Below are 20,779 nucleotides of genomic sequence, written 5' to 3'. Positions count from 1 at the left end.
GGCAGAGATATTTCTTATTTGTAAATGGTAAATTTTGCTGTCTATTTCCATAATTACTGGTGCCCTACAAAACATCGGTCAATAAACCAGGCGCCTTTATAAATATGCATTATAATTTTATGCAAGATTCAAGTATTTAGGTGGTTTCAGGTGATAGATAAAGACATGACTAATATGATATTAGCCACGATATTATCTACATGTTACATTCCATCGAGTGCAACCCAAATAAACATGACATTGATACTAGTTCGTAACAGCTGTTCCATATACTAGTATTTGAATAATACTTGAGATATTATCATTTGTTTGCCTTCACCTCTATTTTTTTTTTAGATGCGATATTCGTTATAGCCTTATTAAGAAGAACTTAACGTCAAATCGTTACTTACTTAAGCCAAAGCCTGAAGATGCCGATCCTATGCCGTTGGAAGTAAATCTGGTTAGCCACATAAAGGAGTATCGAGACCGGATACATCCAAATCAAAGCGCGTTTTCAGCCTTCGACGTTAAATCACAAAGTGTTTCATTGTCAGTCGCAAGTGACTCGGCTAATCTTAGCACCATTCCATAATTCCTTATGCTCTTGTCAAAAAGATACCTATGAGTGGAGGGCTCTCGAGTGGAGTGGCCCTCGTGAGGAGTGGCAGCCAGGTGAGGGGGGCAGGGCGCCCAGCAAGGGTACCCTTCTGCCGTCAACTTGACTAGTCGGCGTTGGTCTGAGGACCTGAACGACGCTGGTTCGAGACTAAAACCGACTTTAGGGGGTTCCGCCCTCCTTATCTTTAGAAGTCTCGCATATTTTATTGTTTCAATTTTTAAGACTTTTTTAAGGGTATTTTAGACTTTATTTCCTGGTTAATAAGGAATTATTAGTAGTAGTCTGTTACTACTGATTTCTGTAGCAAGTCATAGGGATATATGAATGATAGATAAGGCTGTTCTAGATTGAGGCTTATTGATATAACAAAATACGGACATGCTAAGCTATCAATGCTTAACCTTACGCCTTATTCTGAACAATGTAAGCATAAGTGACGTGAATTGTACTACAGTTATTAATTATCTTGCTTCGTTAGGCTTTTCAGAGTATTTTAGCAGAGACGCGAATGTTCTTTAATATTAGAGATGGTAGAACAAATCCAAAGCGATCACAAATCAGCAGATGAACTTACTCTGACTTGTCTGCCCGGAGATTCGAGTGGTATAGGAACGTCAAAACCATAACGTGACGTATTGCGGGTTCTCATCCCTGCTTATGACAAGCATTTGTCCGATTGTCTTTTACTTTTGGAAGCGATTCCATTTTTTCTTTCCTTCTACCTGCTCACACAACTATGGGTTGGCATGTAGTAATATTTAGTATGTGTCTGTAGTAGCTGTTGCAGAGTCAAGTTAACAACATACCTATTATAGTCCATTTATCTCGTAGTAATGGGAGGGATGTCAGATGGCTGCGCTGAACCTGATACTTGCTGCATCTTAAGGCAGAACCGATCGCAGCTTTCAGCTCTAGCTGCTTTTGTTTTTAGTTTTTAAAGAACTGAGAAAATAAAGGCTTGTATCACAAAATGTATCGGGTTTTATTTTGTTAAAAGTCCTTTTTATTTGAGAATAAATAATATCAGACTATTTTGCTCTTTTGTGGGGTAATGTGTGATATTACTATTTACTTAATTTTATGTAATTCACAGTTATAAAATAGTTTCAAATTTGAAACTCGTCGAAGTTTTCGATACTGTGCTAAACATACTATTAGCATTTCTAGACATCCAGAAAAATCGCGTTGTACCCGTTCTGAATCCGAATCGACAGTTTCCGAACAGAAATCATCTGAAATTAAAATGTAGGTTTAGTTTACCCAACTAATATTCACTACAAACATGTGTACTATTTAACTATTCTAATATGATGCATCACAAAGTTAACTTTTTAGTCGTCGTTGAAAGGCAAGCCGGAATAGCTTAGCGGCTGAACAAAACGTTACGAATAAATTAACCCATTAACATAATCGGTAAAATTTTATTACGACAAGCCTACAGCCAGCTACGCCAGCCAAAACTACAACAGCGATGACGTCACAGTTTATTTCCTTCATTCCCTTTACTATTCGGCCATTACGAAAAATACGAGTTGTTAATACCCCGTCGTATGAGTGTTAGTAAATAGAGTAGTATGCAGCATTGATTGGACGAGCGGCGAGCGTTCGGCGGCGGCCGGCGGCGCTCGGGCTCGCTCGGTTCATTCACTGAGTGAGTCACCGCGAGCCGCGAGCCCGCGGGACGCCGAAACCGATCGCAACGACGAGGGTTGCCAGACACCACTTGCCATACTTGTTTTTGGCGGGATGTTTTTTCTACGGAAGATTAATTTGTTTGCTGCTAAACCTTTTTGGTGGTTTTGCTGCAAACCTTTGAACACTTTTTGCGCTATAAAAGTAGATCTGAGCAATTAGTATTGCATTGATAGTATTTCTTTTGACAGTCTTCGTAACACTTTAAGTTTATTTTTACGTTTTGAAACTTATGAAGCTTCAGAATAAAAAAAATATTTGCGTTTCAGAATCTGTAATATAGGTTGAAGGAATAGGTTTTTTAAAACTGAAAGTATTCCTAAGTTTATGTTTCTGCGTTACTTTCTATCTATTGTACAATTTAATGGACTGATCAGTGACATATTTCAAACTATTAAAAATTGCATATTGTAGCCTTATTTGATAAGATGCTTTACAAAATTTACTAAATGTGGTGTCATGTTACTTTATACGTCCAGTCCGATCAGCTCTCTGGCATCTGATTCTTCAAGAAGCGACCCCGAGCATATTCTACACATCTTCTTTGACAATTTTCCGTTTAGCAACCCTGTGTAGCGAGCGTGCGGGGCGGGTCCCGGGAGGGGTCCGCATGCGCGGTGCGCGGCGGTCGATAGGCCGGGCTCAGTCCGCGCCGCGCCGGGCCACACAGAGCCCGCGCCGCCCCGCCATGAGGGCGCGCGCGTATCTCTTCCTCCTCGTGGTTTATGCTACCTACAGCCATGCCGAGAAGAGCAAATTCTGTGAGTCTTTAACCCCTAATTAATTTTAAATTTTCTCAAATACATATTGTGACGAATTCGCGCGGTTTTCCCATTTTTTGTGTAAGGTTTCAAGTTTCGGCGTCTTCTCGTCTGTCGTGTAATTCAGGAATGTATTGCTGAAGTTTATTCGATGTTTGTTTTACAAGTATGTCTGAGTAAAGGTACACATCAAAGGGAATTTCGCGGCATTCCGCACGTAACGTGGGAGCGTAAGTGAGAATTCTCAAGTTTCAAGAAGTCCTTTACCCTTATTGGTGGGAGTTAAGCCTTTCTCTCTAAATTACCGGCAGGTTAGTTATGTAAAATTACGTTTCTCTTATATTGCCCGGAAATAGGTCACGGAGACAATAGGCCCGGAGTGTAGAGGCCCGGCCTCCCTCAGCCGCGGAGTGTGCGTTTAATATAGTAGACAATTCATTACCCTTAGTTTGGGCGGACGGCGTTCTTTATATCGTACGTATCCTTAACGATATTGGGTCGTTACGGCGACGTGTCGTAACGTCTAAATTATACTTTATAAATGTGTAATCTGTTTTATATTGTTCGTGAGGTTTTGTGTATTGATGCCGGCTTTATCGATCCTGTGGATCGGGTTATCGGGTTTCCTTTTAAATACGAAATGTCTTTAGCTATTATGTGTGGTTTGGAAACGTTTGAAAAAGCCGGGCTTTTGTTAGCATGTATAAGTAGAAGTATGTTTTATTTATAACGGTTATGTCTTTCAGTCACTAGTTGCTCCATGCGGTTTTACTAACTCGGCAGTCGGTAATAGGGGAGAGGTTTCTGTTGGGATGTTTTATAAAACATTCTAATGTTTTGTACATATAACATTTATTTAGTCACATTTGAATCAATAATCTTAGGACATGATTTCTAATGTCGAAATTATACTTTTTAATAATGTTATGATAAAGTTATCTACTTGATTTTTTTTCAAAACAAAAAGCAAACTGGTCTTAATCAATAGCTTCGTAAATTTATCAGTAGTTTTGTTGTGCCTTCTATTATACTCATTATACTGTTAACCAAAAATACTCTCAATTGGAAATTATTTCGAAACACGTTTAATTATAGAATTTTGTAGCGGCGACAAGTATATATATACACCCACGTTAAACATAATTGTTTCTTTTACAGCGTAGGTTTAATTAACTGCTATTTATAGCAGGAAACTCTAATTTAGACGATGATATAAACTATATTTAGATGCTTTTTATTAAGTATTATCTGCTAAGCTTGGGACTCATTTTTTAGTACAGTAAAAACTATTTATTTAACTATCGGATGTCGCTCCAATGGCTTAACTATTTTTAACTTCTGCATATTTTTGGCCAAGTTTTCCTCTTCTCAGTTAACGTAGAAAAACACATTTAATTAGGGCCTAAAAACAAAATTTAATTCTTCAAGATCACGAGTTACTAAAATACTTGTTGATCTTCTGCCATCCCTCTGAGAGCTTATTGGCTATTTTGTCCACTGGACCCGGTCCTCCGCAGTGTCGTGGTCCTCCAGCTAGCAACACCGTCTCCCCTGGAGCCAGCTTCAGACTCTTCTCCATAACAATATGAGAGGCCACTGAGAAGCTGGAGCCGGTGGAGCTGGTGGCCACCGTCATCTCTGCTGGGATACCAGGGATCCGCGAGGGCTGGACCTCCGTTGGCTCCTTTGCTAGATTTGAGATCAGTAAGAGAGATCCCGCTGAACCCCATCTTAGAATCGCGACGGCCCCGTTTAAGCGTTTTATCTGAAATATTTCAAATATTTAGGCTGAAGGTCGATAATTTTTTCAATAGAGAGATAGTTTTTTATCTATGGAAATAAGTCTGTCAAACCGTGGGCTATATACCAATGTCTTTTTATGCAAAGTATTACATCAAACCATTTGTTTGTTATGTGAAAAGGGGATTCAAAAATCTTATTAACTCATGGACACAGTAACCCAAACAGAAAAAAACATTACTGCCGTGCGGAGATCGAACCCGCAACACGTCCGCACAGTGGTTACGAGCGCGGTGACGTGTAAAATGTACACGTGCAGTTTGATTAATTGATTAATACGAGGAATGTAGTGTTTGAAACATGGTGTTCGTATTGACGAGGTTGTAAGCATTAATCCAGGCTTATATAGTATTGTGGGTAGTGAGCGGTGGTTGGATTCGATTCCTAATCGCATACAGTGTAGGCGACGACAACACCAATGCGGCGTATGAATGTGAGGATTATTCGGAACTTACGCATATAGGGGTATATTTGTATAAGTAATATGTCAGATAAATGATCTATATTTTTGTGTTCGGTAAAAGCCCTTAGGAATTTAAGCTATTTCTTATTCCAATGTTCCGATTATATAAATACCGATTTTTTACCTAATTTTAAAATCGATATGTGAGCTGTTGTGAGCCAGATTTTAGCCAGATGACAAGATAACTGGTTGAAATGGGTAGAAATAGCATGTAGTTACGTAAAAGTAGAAAATAATTCAGTTAGACTTGATAAAATGAAATGTCCGTCGGTATAAAAAATTAACTTGATTCTGTTCTCTCCACACGCCGCGCGCCGGTGTTATGTATTTTAGGTGTCCTAAGGGTAGAAAATTCATTAACTTGATGGACATTTAATTACTGCTACATACTTTTAGAAAACGGGTTAAAAAGCGGACCTTTTTATGTATAAACCAATTTATTTTAACGTTGTGATAAGAGAGTGCTATGAAATTAATAGAGATGTACTGAGATTTTGGTAATCACTTTAGAGCTTTCGTAATATCATGACAGTTTATCTAAAGTTTTCTGTATAGGCACTGCCAAAAAGTGTTGAATTGTTTTGCTAAACTTAACATTTTTGAGAGTCGAAAAACGAGCCAAAGGTCAGCTATAATGATAGCTAAAAAGGTCAATTTACAGTCTATACCCAAAAAACATAAACGTAACGTAACTTGCAAATAATAACTTATAAGGAAAACCAAGCATCCAATACGACTATCACTTAAAAAGTGATCATTTCCCAAAATAATATAGAGTCACATCCGAAAATTGCGGCGGATATTCTTAATGAATTACGGTTCAATTCTCATATTTTTCTATCACCCCATGAGAGGCGCGTCATCTCCGCGCGATGGAAAAATATAGGTCATAATGGCCACTTATCTCAGAGCCAATTGGGGGGAATGGGTTATTGTGAATTGCGCAGGCGTTTGGTACAAAATCCGGTGTAGTTTGCATTGCATGAGGGCTCTTATTGTTCTGGGAATAAGGTTTAAAAAGATGTGATTTTTTTGAAATCTTCTTTTTTTGTTGAATGCGCATAGAAAAGATCCATAATAGTTTAAACAGCAAAATATATGCTATATACTTTATCAGCGATAACTGTACTCGCTTAATCAGTTGTTTAGCTCTCACTTTAAAATTGTTCATTATAATTATTTAAGAGCACTATTTGATCCATACCTCGACATGTGGTCCAAACGCCGGCGATTTCCTCAATGCCGCAGCAACTCTTAACACTCCAACATGACTAAAATCATTCGCGAACTCTGCCTTTGCATTGGCGTATCTATAGTTTGGAGCCAAAGGTAGCCAGGGCTGTCCTTTCGTGAACCCTGCTGTGGGGGAATCGTCCCAGGGGAATGGAGCAGCTGCAGGATAGCCCCGGATCGGCCAGCAGCCAGTTGCTGTGGCCCATTCCAGGATAGTGTCCGCAGCCGCCAGCTCGTCTCCCTGCTGTATGACTGCAGATCCTGGCAGGTTCAGGGCGAGCAGGTTCACTGCATCCACCATGTCACTGCCATACCGTGTTGCTGTACGGCTCTCGTTGGTACCGCTGGTCTGATGGAAATAATACATTCTTATTTTATTAGAGTTCTACGACTAGCGTCTCGTTTTAAAAATACTTTTAAACTTACAAGCCAAGTAGGAAATTGGTCTTGGGGAGTATTCAGCAAAGACGCATGAAATCCTAGCACCATCTCAGGTGTGGACCTACTGGGAGTTGTGAGGGCGTTGCTCAGGACACTGTTAGCTCCTACTCCACCATCTCCATAGTACCGAGCAGCTTCTTCCGGTTTTAATGACGACTCTACCAGAATTACCCTGAGAAAAAAATGGTTTACATGTCTCTAGAAAAACTCTATAAAAACGTTTTTGACCTTGGTTGTTGATTTGAGTGGCTTTGTTAAAGAGTTCTATAACCCACTTTCTAACTGGTATTCCAATTTTCAAGAATATTTGTTTGCAAATTATCAAATACTTACGGAGTTTCCAATCCCGCACTGCGCACGCAACTCATTGCATCCGCAACCAATCTCCTCAGCAGCTGTTCCCCACATCTCTGGTCCCTCGGGAAGTCCAGTCTGAGCAGTACTCCAGAGACCCCTCGTTTGAGCCAAGCGCACTGGGATACTGATAGCGTCGCTGTCAGGCTTTCAGAGCACAGGTTTAGGATAGCCTCGTCGCTGGAACTTGCCCAATAGGCTTTGCGGGTCTCGTGCCATGTCCACGACTCAATACCTTCTTCAGGCTGGAAATTAATGAGGACTTCAAGTTTTTCAGCTAACTTTACGTAAAAACTTAGCTTACTAACCATTTAACTAAGGCAGAGATGAAACCTTTAGTAACAAGAATCGGGTATAAATAAATGTAACCACAGTTCACTCACCGCGGGCATTTCTTCAGCTGTTCCTTCCTTCCAAATGATCCTATCTTCGAAGCCGTTAGCGCGATCAGCACTCGATACAAACCACTCAGATCCAGTACTCACAGTTTGAAGAGGCAAAGTCACCACCAACTTAAGCTCTGTCATGTTAAAATGAGATTCACTTGATAAAAAGTTAATAAATCAAATATCAGTTATCTTCCCTTTGTGCCACTTACCTAACTTCTTAGTTTTTTCTACTAACCCAACCAGATGATCCCAATTTCCATATCGTTGGTCTATTGTGGAAAAGTCCACGGTTCCTGGCTTGGAGCAATCCGTGCTCTTAGCCGTTAATGATGAAAGAATAACAGCATCCGCTCCCAAAGCACGAACGTAGCTTATCTGTTTTAATGCGCCTGCAAGAATTTTATTTTGGATTACTAAAATTGAGCAGGCGCGGTTTTGCTATAGACTATGGTTCAGGCGTTCTCCATGCCTTTTATTGGGATGTGGAAGACTTGCGGTTTTTGAAGGCGTTTAGTTTATTGATAAAAGCATATTACTCATTAAGGAATAAGTGTAGTTGTTTTAATTCATATCACGTATTTTCAGAAAGCGAATAATTCAAACGAAAAGTCTATTAAATAATCACATTCGATCGTTACCTTTCAAGTCTCCCAATCCATCTCCGTCGTCATCTCTAAAGCTGTCGACCACGATCCTGTAATACACGGCATTATCCCACCACGGCGCCACCACACCCGCCGCGGCCCCGCCGATCACACACGCGACCAAAACCCACCACATAGTCACCACTATAACGCACCTCGACCAAGTCCCAAGTTCAAGCGAAATTACGACTAGTGATGGGACTTAACCTTCAAATTGGAACCAATTATTTATGAACCAGATTCTGAAGTTTGAACCAAAGATTAGTTTTGATTGATTTATGTTCAAAGTTCACGACAGGTTCAGGTGTCGAGGGAATAATTTATGTTATCTATTGGTTTCTATTAGTGCTAACTTCCGAAGTAATTTTGAATTTCAAATGTAAGGTTCATATTGATTTTATAATTGTTTGGTTTTCTTAAGGCCCACTCATATTGCTATATAAAACGAGAGCTGTTGTATGCTAGTCATTTTTTTTTAATCGCTGATGTCATGGACGACTTAAATTTTGCGACATCCAGAGAGCCCCTACGCCAGCATCATGTAGACCCCGTTCACTGATGAGCCCTGAGCTTCCAACATCTGGCTGAGCAATACCATACAATACGTTAATTTCGTCATCCCGTGCAACAATAACAAAACACAACGTTCAATTACATCAACTGAGAAATCCTGACTAATGATTATCTCGGAGCAAAAGTATTTGCAAAATCACCATTTCAAGTCAGGTTAATGATAAACTCTACTCGTTCATTTCCATTCCAAATGACAGGTCAATAAATCGCTCAGACGAAAACACTTCGTGGGAATCCAATTTAGTCAGACTTAAATAGACCTGCTGTCTCGTCTTTTACAGATGTCATCCATTTTGGACTAAACGCCGAATTAATTAAGTATCTAGACATCTTTTTGTATGTCCTAAGAGTTACTTTCAGAATTTATTAAGGTACTTATTTCATCGGTGACATATTTTATTAAAGGTGAAAATTAGATAGAAATAACTAACTTTTGTGAGAAGTTTTATGGTATTTATCGACAGGTTATCTATAATTTCAAAAATGTTATTAAAATATACTATTTTTTTTAAATGTAGGTCTAAAACTTTAATTTAGCAAATTTTACCTTGTTAGATTTCAACTAACTTCACAAAACTTTCCCACCTTTAAAATTCACCAATCCCATCACCATCGCTGTCCTTAAATGATCTCGGATAGATGTGTCGTCTAGGCCTAGGCTTTTCTCAGCTTCATCAGTAACTTGGATATAAGCAAGGGGATATCTCCACTATGATTTATGATCAATAGTTTTTTGAATCATTGAAATTGGAACTGATTGATAGACGCACATCACTACGCTGGACGGATACAGAGGCAGCAATTATCACGCTTGAGCGACCACTCCGCCTACAAACAAATTACAGTACTCTCTGCTATATGAAGGACCAGTCTGTAATTGAATAGTGACATCGTCATTTGCAATGTATTGTGACGTTTTCAGATTTTTCGTCTTTAAAGCAGTACGTTACGTTTATTCATCCTACTGCCTACTTAATATTATAAAAGCGAAAGTTTGTATGTATGGACGATTGTTCCGCTATTACGCAAAAACCATTGAACAGATTTAGATGAAACTTGGTGCACAGATAGTTTATGCACAGGATTATTTTTTTAGTTCTTATCCCGATTTCTTAGTACTCATACCAATTATTTCCTTAAGCTCAGTCTAATTTATATTGTTTTCTTATAAACGTGTGAAAGTAGAATATTTTCAAAACTGCCACTTACTCGGACCTAAACTTGACCATTCTTATATTTAATGAAACACAGAATAAAAAAAAAGTATTTAATATTATAAATTAAAGCTTAAAATAAATAAATATATGTACAATTGTAACATTTAACTTAGAGCTATGCAACAATAACTCCTAGACTGGCGGCGCTCGTAGGATTACAGCCTCCCCTGCAACTAATGTCAACGTGGCAGCCTCGATGACGTCACTAGAAATTAAGAACAAAACATGTTTATTTGAAACATTTAAGTTTGAGTTGAATAGGGTTTTTACTAAAAACACTGTTCAGTCCGTCAGACAGAGTTAAAAGAAAAAATGGATACGTATTTTTTCTTTTATCTCGTAACCAAAATATAGAATTATCCAGAGGTTTAAAATCTCGTGTGACGTCACTTACCAGTACGCTTTTTACAAGCAAGTGATGTATCTAGCCCCTTACAACCATAAATTACAATAACTTAAGTGCTTATCTTAATTTATTTTCTTCCTTAATTTTGAATGATGTAATAAAATGAAAAATACCTCTTTAATATTTTTTTGAAATTTGTGTGATGGCCTAAATAGGTTTATGTAATTAGATGAAGTCAAATACTCTATTGCTAAGATTTCCCGAAGTTTTATTGTGACAAACAAGTAATGTTATTTGGGCTCAAGAATGTGTCTTGAGACTGATATTAGGATCTTTGAAGGATTCCATCCCGGGATGCCAATGGAACCCTATTTCTAAGTCTTTCGCGCGAACCCTTTAGGTCTCATGATCCGTTAGATGAGGATTGTAGTTTTCATAAGGTAGTATAACTGAAATAAAGCCTTATAACAAAAATGTCTTTACAAGTTTGGCTCGTATTTGTTTTGCGGGGTATTTAAACATTGTAGTCAAGTCGCCATCATATTTGAGATAATGTAAAAATACATTTCGCTACTTTCACACAACACCATGTCTTAAACTATGCTAAGCTTGTATTAATTATGAGTATTATACAACTGATAAACATCTTATATACTTCCAAATATAGATAAATAATACCCAGACACGGAAAAAATGATCATTCTCAACACAAAAACATTTATCTCGGGTGGGAATCGAACCCACGACCTCCGGTATAGCAGTCAAGGTCACTAACCACTAGACCAACAGGCCGGTCATATTAATTAATATAAGTCATACTCTAAACTACGCGACACGCTAGTCACTTGCTAAACGTTATAAAAACTTAGCCGTATACCGACGGAAACTGTTAGTGAGCGTTTAGGTGGCTGATAACTAAATGAAAACACAGAAGTGCCCGGGGCCCTAAGGGACCGGGCCCTATTAAGTAAATATAGGGCGAAATAATATTATTTAGGCTACACTAATATTTTTGTCCCGTTAATTAAACCCGCGCCTTTATTGCTTATCATCAGGCAGCAGTAGACTTTTAGTTTAAATGGGACGACTTTACAATTTGGGAAGATACCTATGGATCATTTATAACAGTTCTAGTCAGGGAGTTAATATAAATGGTTATATCTTATTAAAGTTTCCTTAAATAATTTTTCGTAGCTCGGTAATTCTAGGTATTTGTATTATTCTTTTATTTTCCCACGTTATTATATACTTACGTATGTTTGATTGTTTGTCGTTCCGGTTGGATTTTTGCAACTTAATTTTGTCAATGTTAATTTTGTATAAGTCACTTTCCGATAAGTTAGCAGGGTGAAATTTTCAGAGTAGCTTCAAACCCGACAACAATGCAATTTACAACTAAGCAAGTTACCAGCTGGACGATTTCGATAAAATTTTAATGGGTTCAAAAACGAAGGTATTTAGATTTTTTAAATCTATTAACTTATCCTCCATTCCTCCAATATAACTTTTGTCAGTTCCCTATAACTCATAATTCCAACAACTTACCCTTCTCTTTTACTCGAATGTATACTAGAAACATATACGGTAGCTGGTGTGGTCAGGTTGGGCACCCTGTCCAGGACTACCGTGTCTGGTTCCTCTCCGACATTGAAGAGCAGGACCAGAGTATCATAGGTCCGGAGGTACCGCACCAGGTAGAAGGTGCTGTCCGATAGCGCCCTGATGCTGTACTCTCCGTGGGAGAGCGTCACTTCTTTCCTTAATGCGGTCAATTTTTGGTAAACCTGGAATTAGGTTTAAGAGTAAGGATGAATAGGGTCGACATTCCCTTGTTGCTAAAACTAATAATCGAATTAGTCCTATTGGAATATTTTGACAGTCCTCTTTCTTTTTAATATCTTTACGGCATTACGGTGAAAAAGATGTGATGATTTGAGACGATTGTTTTATCCCATGGAAAAGTAGTTTTGATGCTTCTCACCTTAAAATGACTTCTATCATCCTCCTTCTGTTTAGCAAGATTAAGTTCCTCATAATCATCAGCTACTGGCAGCCAAGTCTTATTATGAGTAGAGAAACCAGCATTGGTAGTATTGTCCCAGTGGTAGGGTGTTCTCGCGGGGTCTCGGGAGTAGAGGTGGTAGGTCTCGTTGTCCCCGCGGTTGCAGGCCTCGACGTCGACGGTGTCCTCCCAGCTGACGTAGCCGTCCCTCATGCCGATCTCTTCGCCTTGGTACGTGACTGACGTGCCGGGAAGCATCATGTTGACAGAGTTGAGGCCGTCCACCATGTCGTGACGGAAGCGCGTCGGCATTCTGTTGTTGTCGTGGTTTCCGAACTGAAAAGAAATTTAAGATTAATTTTAGCTTAGATGAAAATGAAGCTCAGACTGGACTACAGTCTAATGAGTTTAGCTAATGGGTTTAGTGCTCTAGACCACAATAGATGTATATAGGATAGTCATTTGACAAAGATGAGGTTCGTATGGATACATTAAATAACATTTGATTTTTTAAATATTGACAGACTGTACTTGTAAAAATATTAGATCGTTTAAGGTCATGGTTGTTTTATTCCGCGCAATAATAATTAGCAGTATAGAGTACTCATTAAACCGCTAAGCGTGAGAAAATGTAATTGTTACCTGACTCGGGGCAATTTCATTTCTATTTAGGAGGCGGTGAAAACAATTTTCATTTAGAAAGAAAAACTTAATTGTTTCTACCTAAATAACAAACTTTTAACAAGTTTTCGGTTTACTTTTGTATCTTTTCCTTATAAACGAAAGTAATCAGTGTTCTAGGGAAATAGCGACTCTCAAAAATAATTTTGAAATGCCAAATTTCAATCATAATCTTGTTTAAAGGCTTTGGAAAGAACCTCACCTGCCAGTTAGCAACGGCGCCATGAGGCATGTATGTAAGCCACTTGAGGATAGTGTACACGAAGTCCCGGGCATTGGACTTGGCAGACACGTCGGTGATGAAGTCGAAGTTGAAGGGGAAGTGGGCGCCGATGGCTCCCTTCTCGTTGCCGTAGTATAACATGGTCATGGTGATGTTGGCATAGCCTTCGGAGAAGATGACCCTGGTAGAGAGAAAGAGAAGGTATATGGAGTAGTTTAAAACAATGTTAATATTGATAGTATGAAATTGGAAGATGTTGAATTTACCAAACATTATTTAAAGTCATGACTTAGCACGGGCTGACATAAATAGACTAGAAACGAGCGCTTTTTTCCTTTAGTGGGAAAATTAATTATCATGTTGTCCTGAAAATGTTCTGCTACTGAGAGCAGATGAGACTTTTACTTATTTGCGTGTTTGGTGGGAAAGGTTTCGATTGGATGTCGTAAATTAAAATAATATCTAAAAGAGTACAAGCACTTTCGAAAGTCGAGTAGTTCGTAGTTAGTAGAGTTAAACTCGCAGATTGCAGTTTGCTCGCAGGTTTGATCTCCGCGTAGGATAAGCATATATGTTTGTTCCGCGTCCGAGTGTCTTTGTGAATGCGACTTGACTGTTTGTAAAACCTCTCGCAATACAAGGAGTAAATTCTTTGGAGCAAGGGACGTTTCATTAACATAAAAAAAATGAATTTACGACATTTTCGATCAAAATTTAATAAAGTTTGCCATCTTACTACTTGAAGTAAAATACTTTTAGGCCCTTTATATCCGATTTAATACTTACATTAAATTAAAATAATGAAAGAGTTTTGTTCTGAACAATTAAAGGTATTTGGGAAAATATCCGTGAAGTAATCTCTTAAATTACTCTTTTGACGAATATTTAAGTGAATTCATTGATATTATTTGGTTCGCTACTCCTGATTAAGCCTTTGTAGAAAGTGATCGTTTTCTATAATGTAATGATTACTTGAAGACATGGTTCACACGAAACAAATTACATACGATCATGTTTGAGCGATGGCCAAATGCTAGGGTATCGACATAATTATGGGATAAAGTGACAAAGTAAATACTCACTTATTTACTCCAATGACTTAACCGAGCTACTATACTATAACGTATCTATTATAACGAACGTATTTCAATATATCAAATGACATACGTACGTATAATTCACATGCAAAAATACACCTAGTCTCAGAACAAGTAATCGTGGATCATACAAATGATTGTCCCAAGCGGGGATGGAACTCGCCTCTATTTTGTGGCAGTCACTTTTACCACTCAGCTATTAGTGCATTCGAATCTGGGTATCAATTGCTTTCTATGAAAAGTCTAACTCAACGTACCTCGTGTCACCACCGTGATCTTCATTATACTTATCAATGAACTCTCTCCAGCCGTACACAACGTCGTACAATTCAATCAGATCCTTGGTGTATAGCGGAATAGTGTACCCGAGCTGGTGGGATTCGAACTGTGCCAGGCCACTTAGCGGGTCATCAGGGTACTTCCCGCCATGGTCAGCTGGATCAGCCTCCATCAAGTACGGCAGAGCGTCGACTCTGAAGCCGTCAACACCTTTATCCAACCAGAACTCCATGATACTGAACATTTCTTCTTTGACGCCTTGGTGTCTGAAGTTGAAGTCGGCCTGTTCCTTGGCGAACTGGTGGAGGTAGAACTGCTGTCTTTTGTCGCTCCATTCCCAAGCGGATCCTCCGAACTGACTCACCTGGAAACGACGGAGTTATGACGTGAATCGTCTGATACTTTTTCATACTGTATCCTACTTCTGTTACCACTTGACATACAATTTGCCAAGTAGCAGTAAGCCCGTAACAAAACTCATTGACGAACTGTAGCTAAACAAAAGAACCGGCTAATATTTTCTTCAAGTTAATGTTATGATAATAGAATCTCGTTATTATACATTCAAATTTAGCGATGGAAGTTCTGATAAAAGTTGTAAACTGTTGATGTTTATGAAATTACCTCTTTGCATACCTGTTACGAATTTTTCAGTATAAATAAAAGCCCTGGGGGAAGTTATCGACATCGACAGTTTAGTGTTGTTTAATACTTATACCGTTATTTATTATTATTATTCCGTAACTCCATTCAAGTTTGTACATTTCTCAAACTTTATTTGAACGAAGCTCGCATTTTTGTTAATTTTAATATTTTTGTGTCGAAAGGGTTTGGAGCGTCTCTAAATTAATTACGTTTTTAGAATATAAAAAGTGGATCTAGTTACTTTAAAAATAAAACTTCTGAAGTGGAAGTGAGTACTTAGGAGTTTGAAAGTTACTTATAAAAATTGGGAGGATTTTTCTTATTTGGGAATATCAGAGAGATGTTTTGTGCGCGTCGAATTTTCCAATGGAAAATGGATGCGAATAGTATTTTGCAATTATACTACGGTAAATCAGTATTCAGGTGATCAAAGATTTCATCTTCTGATATGAAATCGGGAATTCATTACGGCTACAGAGATTGAACTTGGATACTAGATAAATATAGAACTGATTATGCCAAAAGGTTAACGAGGAACATGCCAAGCTATTCGGAGCATTGGAAGTAGGTTATTTTCATTCTCAGAAGCGGTTTCCTAAACAAGTTTAACCAGTGCTTTCAAAAACAAGTTGTACGCCCAAAATCTTGACTGTCCGAATCTGCCAGACACTATATTTTTTTTGGATTCTGTACCCAAAAATTATCACCAGGCATGAACCGTTATGCCTCGGCAGTTTAAACTCTCTAGCAGTTGTTACTTCACAGATTATATATAACAATCAAGGTTAAGCAACGCTCGGAATGGATGCTGTAACTGTAATTTTTAACCACTTTCCGAAAAAAAATGCTTTTCCCTTAGACTATTGTACGGATCCTCAGAATCACGAGTCAGACTCAAGATTGACCGGTTGCGTAAACATCTTACCCAGTTCGAAGGGGGTAGCATATTGGTCTCGTTCTCTGGGTCTACATATCCATCGGCCCACACAAAGAAGTCCTTGTACTTGGGGTCGCTCTCTTCAGACTTGATGAAGTATTTGGACTCAGTGCTGGCGTGGTTCGGCACGAAGTCAAGGAGCACTTTGATACCTGGAATGATGTGTAGGGAACTTAATGTTGATGTTCATGATGACTTGATTGGAGGATTACTGGGTGATAAAAACTTTTCTTTTATAAAAAAAACGTCTCCTGCACTAACTGGAAGCCTTTTGTCGCGGGGGGGGGGAGGGGTTATACAAAAAAACAATTCACATGCACAAAGACACCCAATCATTATTGCGTTTACCAGCTAATACTGTTGCATGATTGATAAACCCTTAACTAACTCTCTTATCCTTACATTTTAATGATTCTCACCAAAGTACTTAGATACATAGTATTTGTGCATGTGAGTTGTATGTTTGTAAAACCCCCGCGACGCAAGGATTAAATTCCTTACAGAAACGTTTTTTTTTAAATCCATTCACCGACCCAATTAAAAATTCATAAAGATTTGTTTCGTATCTAATGATAGTTTGTTATCCGTCGAATATGGTTTTAATAATAATAACAACAACAAACAATTGTTTCTAGTAATTTCGATAAGAATCAGTTGATAATGGAGTTATTAATTGTACAAAACAACATTACAAGATAGTAATTTTGATAATAATTTAAATAATTTAGAAGCGCTTTGCCAGGTTATCAAATAAATCGAATTATGTTTGATAAGGGCTGGAATTTTTTTTCTACTTTCATCACATATAAATGCAATTTTACAGTGTGATAACTATTTGGTTTCAATCATATAATCACATTCAAACATGTATCATAGTAACATGCCAGGATTATCGTAGAGGGCGGAAAATGAGCGGTAGAGTTAGAGGGGGTAGAGTTGATAACATTTTTTTAGTTTTCGTCTTGTAGTAATCATAATAAAGGATGAGTATTTTATTTTTTTCCCGCGAACATAGATTGATCAAATTAAAACTACTAATTATTTTGTATCAATTTTACCAAATCATTTTGCACTCTCAATATTTTCAAAGCAGTTTATCTTGCTTAATGTTAGCTTTTAGAAAAAATAGGAAATTTATATTTTTAATTATCTAAATGAGGGATCTAAATCATCTAAATAGATTTCTACTTTCTATACCTAGTCATTATCCTTGACTATAATTGTTTAAAATGTTTGTTTTTTATGAACCTTTAGTTGTCGCTGAACATACATATGTGGTTAGAATTTTCTCTGTTTTTCCCACATTTTCCATTGTATCTTCGCTCCTATTAGTCGCAGCTTGATGTTATATAGCCTTCCTTGGTAAATGGTCTATTTAACACAAAAAGAAATTTTTCAATTCGAACCAGTAGTTCCAGAGATTAGCGCGTTCAAACAAACAAACTCTTCAGCTTTATATATTAGTATAGATTATGAAATGATTACATTGCTATCTGTGAATGCCAAAAACAAGTAGGTAATAGGTACCTATTTGTGAACTTTGATTGCGATTTTCAGTACGTTGGTACCTGGATAAATCGCAATTGCAATATCTTAGAGATCTCGTGCCTACGATAAGTTTAATAATTAGTGATAATGAACTGAAACGAAAGATATTGGATATGACGCGTGTGCCTCGACACGTTTTTATTTTAATTAATCATGAATCGCGAAAACTGTTGAATGTAGAGTCACTAATAGCGCGCTTATTTACTTTTCTTTAGGTATTTTTGTCCATAATTCTGTTTAAGTTCGTAAGATTGGTATAAATTTAAGTATCCGTAAAACAGGGGTGGATAGCAAAATATGTTTTCAAAAGTTTTGGCGGTTTTTAAGAAAAAAAAAAACAATAAAGATTCTAAAGCAATATCTAAATGAAATAATTTTATTAAAGCCGTTTTTAGGTAAGCAAACTCATGGAATCCCCAAAAAAAACACTTTTTTATATTCACTCCTTGGAACTCTACTAACCCCCTTATTACTATATCAAATTAAGAATCTGAACTGTTTAAAAACTGTCAGGAACCTCAATAAAGCCGCCAAAGATAGTTTTTATCTTACACAACATACACACTTAGGTACTGATAACCTACTACAGGCAGAGCCATGGGTAAAACAGAATAAAGGAAGACTTCTCGTTCTACATACCGAGTTCATGAGCTCTGTTCAAGAGATCTAAGAACTGGGTCATGTTCCCGTATTCTTCGTGAATGTCGTAGAAGTCGCTGATGTCGTAGCCGAAGTCTATCATAGGAGACTTGAAGATGGGAGACATCCAGATGGCGTCCACACCCGCGTCCTTGAAGTGCTCTAATCTGCTCATTATACCTAGAAATAAAATAGAGTTTTTGTGTGTGAGCAGAGTTTTACTTGAGGTCTGGGTAAAATAAAAAAAATCTTGTCTTGTCCGAAAAATAATCTGAGCTTTGGTCTGTTCTAATTCGGATAAAAAATAGTTTTGTTTCATTTTTGGCAATAGTTAGTGGCTTACAGTTAAGTCTTGTACATCTTTTTGCTGACATTAATCGAAATTATTAGGACTTGCGCGTGGTTACTTTTAATTCAAAATAAAATCTTTATAATTAACCATTGGACAATTATTCATCGATTCCTTCAGAATTAGGGTAAACAATCTTAGGCGAGAAAAACGCAATTTCGAACCATTTCTGGCTTAACCATGATTAACATACTACATCATCATTACAGTGACATATCGTCATTTGTCATGGCGGCCATTACACAGGTAATAACCTTGTGACAGGAAGTTACCGATTGTTTGGCGATCAAGCCGGTCATCTGAATAATGATGACTGGATGTACTTTATACTGATTTTCACTGAAAAAACTCGTAGTAAGTATGGAAATAAGCATCATTTTGGCTCATGTGTAAAATGGTGATGTAGGAATAGTTTCTGTTACGCCGATCGATTAATTATTACTTTTTGTCAAATCGTTATTACACAGGACGAGGTCTGAAACATTTGAAATGCTGAAGAACCGCATATTTGAAAGAACCCCAAGAAAATTAAAGCCACTGTCTAAAGTCTACCCGTTACAAGATGAGATGAATACATTCTTAGAGAGACATTGGCAGAAAACACTATTTCAGGGAACGTGTTGTTAGATAATTTTCTTTTTAGCTTTTTTCAATCAGCCTTATATAGACCCTAATGCTATTACGACGTATATCATGAAGGGAACCATACCAGTCAAATCCCCGATGCCGTCCTCGTCGCTGTCCATGAAGGACCTGGGGTAGATCTGGTAGAGCGCGCAGTGCTGCCACCAGTCCAGCTCGATCAGCTCCGGTGGTGGGAGTGCCGGAGGGTCGCGGGATGCTATTACCCCCCATGCTATCAACCCTGGATAATAAAAGAAGTTGGCAGAAAATGAGGATGTAGTTTAGATTTCTCGTAGTCAGTGGGTTTATAACCCGAGTTGGATCCGTTTGAGCATGAAAGGGAGAGAAACAGCCATGCGTAGTTAGACTTTAGTTTATTGGGAAAGATTTGGACAACAAAATTGCAAAAAAAAAATGTTTCTGTTTTCTTTTCAAAAGCGAGAAACGGCGATTTTGGAAAAACATATTCTAGTAATAGTAATCTTGGTTTAGGTATGTTTTTTTCCAAAACGAATTTATAAAATTCTCTATAAGTACTCTTTATAGAAACCACACACCAAAACCTTAAGCCTCTTCTGGATGGCAATATTCCGTGTAGCCGTATTACATCATTTTACTGATTTTACATGAAGCCATACTAATCCAATGCTCGTGGGATATTAATTAATATACCGAGGCATTTGAAATGCACCAATAATTTGGTTTTAATTAAAATCAGTTTGCATAATATTAACATACTCGAAAATCAAGCTTCGCAGTTATTTGTACATTTATATTAATTTTGTTTCATTTACGTAATATCCAACTGAATTCTCCAAAGTCTAGGCAATGTTTAACATTGAATTATGGTTTTCTAATAACTTCTATTATGAGGTATGGCAGGGATAAAACTTAGGGATATTTGTCAAATTATAATATTCTTTTCTCCCTTTTTTTTACAAAATACCTTTTATGTTTAATAATTATTCTATTGAAATAAATCACGAGTTTTTTTATAAAATTATTTGTCAATCCTTAGGTCAGGCTTTAAAAGCTGATTTCTTAGGTATGTGTAGATATTTAAACATCATTTAAATACGTTTTTAATTACCTCCAATGGTCCCCAACACCACGACCACTCCCAGAATAATCCCCACGTGAAGCGTCTTCATCCTGCGATCAAACAACTTCGACTGCCCACCTCCTGCCGATATTAATAATTAAGATACTCTGAATATATCTAGCTGATTACTTTTAATTAC

The 20,779-nt window shown here is 37.6% G+C and overlaps 3 protein-coding genes across 4 annotated transcripts in view; 1 reads left to right on the top strand and 2 right to left on the bottom strand.

Moving 5' to 3' along the window:
• Positions 1 to 2,927: 2,927 nt before the first annotated feature.
• Positions 2,928 to 20,779, top strand: part of LOC113500992 — a 52,067-nt gene continuing 34,215 nt past the window's right edge. Inside the window, exon 1 of the mRNA XM_026881951.1 lies at positions 2,928 to 3,054. Coding sequence (XP_026737752.1) covers positions 2,982 to 3,054 — 73 coding nt within the window. The 5' untranslated portion in view covers positions 2,928 to 2,981. The remainder of the gene's footprint in view (positions 3,055 to 20,779) is intronic.
• Positions 4,466 to 8,617, bottom strand: LOC113500993 (trehalose-6-phosphate hydrolase-like). Of its 2 annotated transcripts, none has more exons than XM_026881954.1 (4): positions 8,373 to 8,617; positions 7,729 to 8,123; positions 6,522 to 7,590; positions 4,466 to 4,819 (listed from the first exon to the last, which is right to left on the bottom strand). In XM_026881954.1, the coding sequence occupies exons 3-4, from the start codon at positions 6,915 to 6,917 to the stop codon at positions 4,484 to 4,486; spliced, it is 732 nt and encodes a 243-aa protein (XP_026737755.1). In that variant the 5' UTR covers positions 6,918 to 7,590; positions 7,729 to 8,123; positions 8,373 to 8,617; the 3' UTR covers positions 4,466 to 4,483. The 2 variants fall into 2 exon arrangements, with proteins under 2 accessions (XP_026737755.1, XP_026737756.1); XM_026881955.1 differs by lacking the exon at positions 4,466 to 4,819 and having other exon boundaries at positions 6,959 to 7,590; positions 7,729 to 7,865; positions 7,944 to 8,123.
• On the bottom strand, positions 10,205 to 20,735 carry LOC113500991 (maltase A1-like). Its single transcript, XM_026881949.1, has 9 exons — positions 20,629 to 20,735; positions 19,624 to 19,779; positions 18,566 to 18,745; positions 16,367 to 16,530; positions 14,775 to 15,160; positions 13,400 to 13,601; positions 12,496 to 12,852; positions 12,060 to 12,298; positions 10,205 to 10,373 (listed from the first exon to the last, which is right to left on the bottom strand). Exons 1-9 carry the CDS (start codon positions 20,687 to 20,689, stop codon positions 10,301 to 10,303), a joined length of 1,818 nt encoding a protein of 605 aa, XP_026737750.1. The 5' UTR covers positions 20,690 to 20,735; the 3' UTR covers positions 10,205 to 10,300.

This window comes from Trichoplusia ni, chromosome 15 (assembly GCF_003590095.1).
Source record: "Trichoplusia ni isolate ovarian cell line Hi5 chromosome 15, tn1, whole genome shotgun sequence".
Classification (NCBI taxonomy): domain Eukaryota; kingdom Metazoa; phylum Arthropoda; class Insecta; order Lepidoptera; family Noctuidae; genus Trichoplusia; species Trichoplusia ni.
This window is presented reverse-complemented; position numbering and strand designations above follow the sequence as displayed.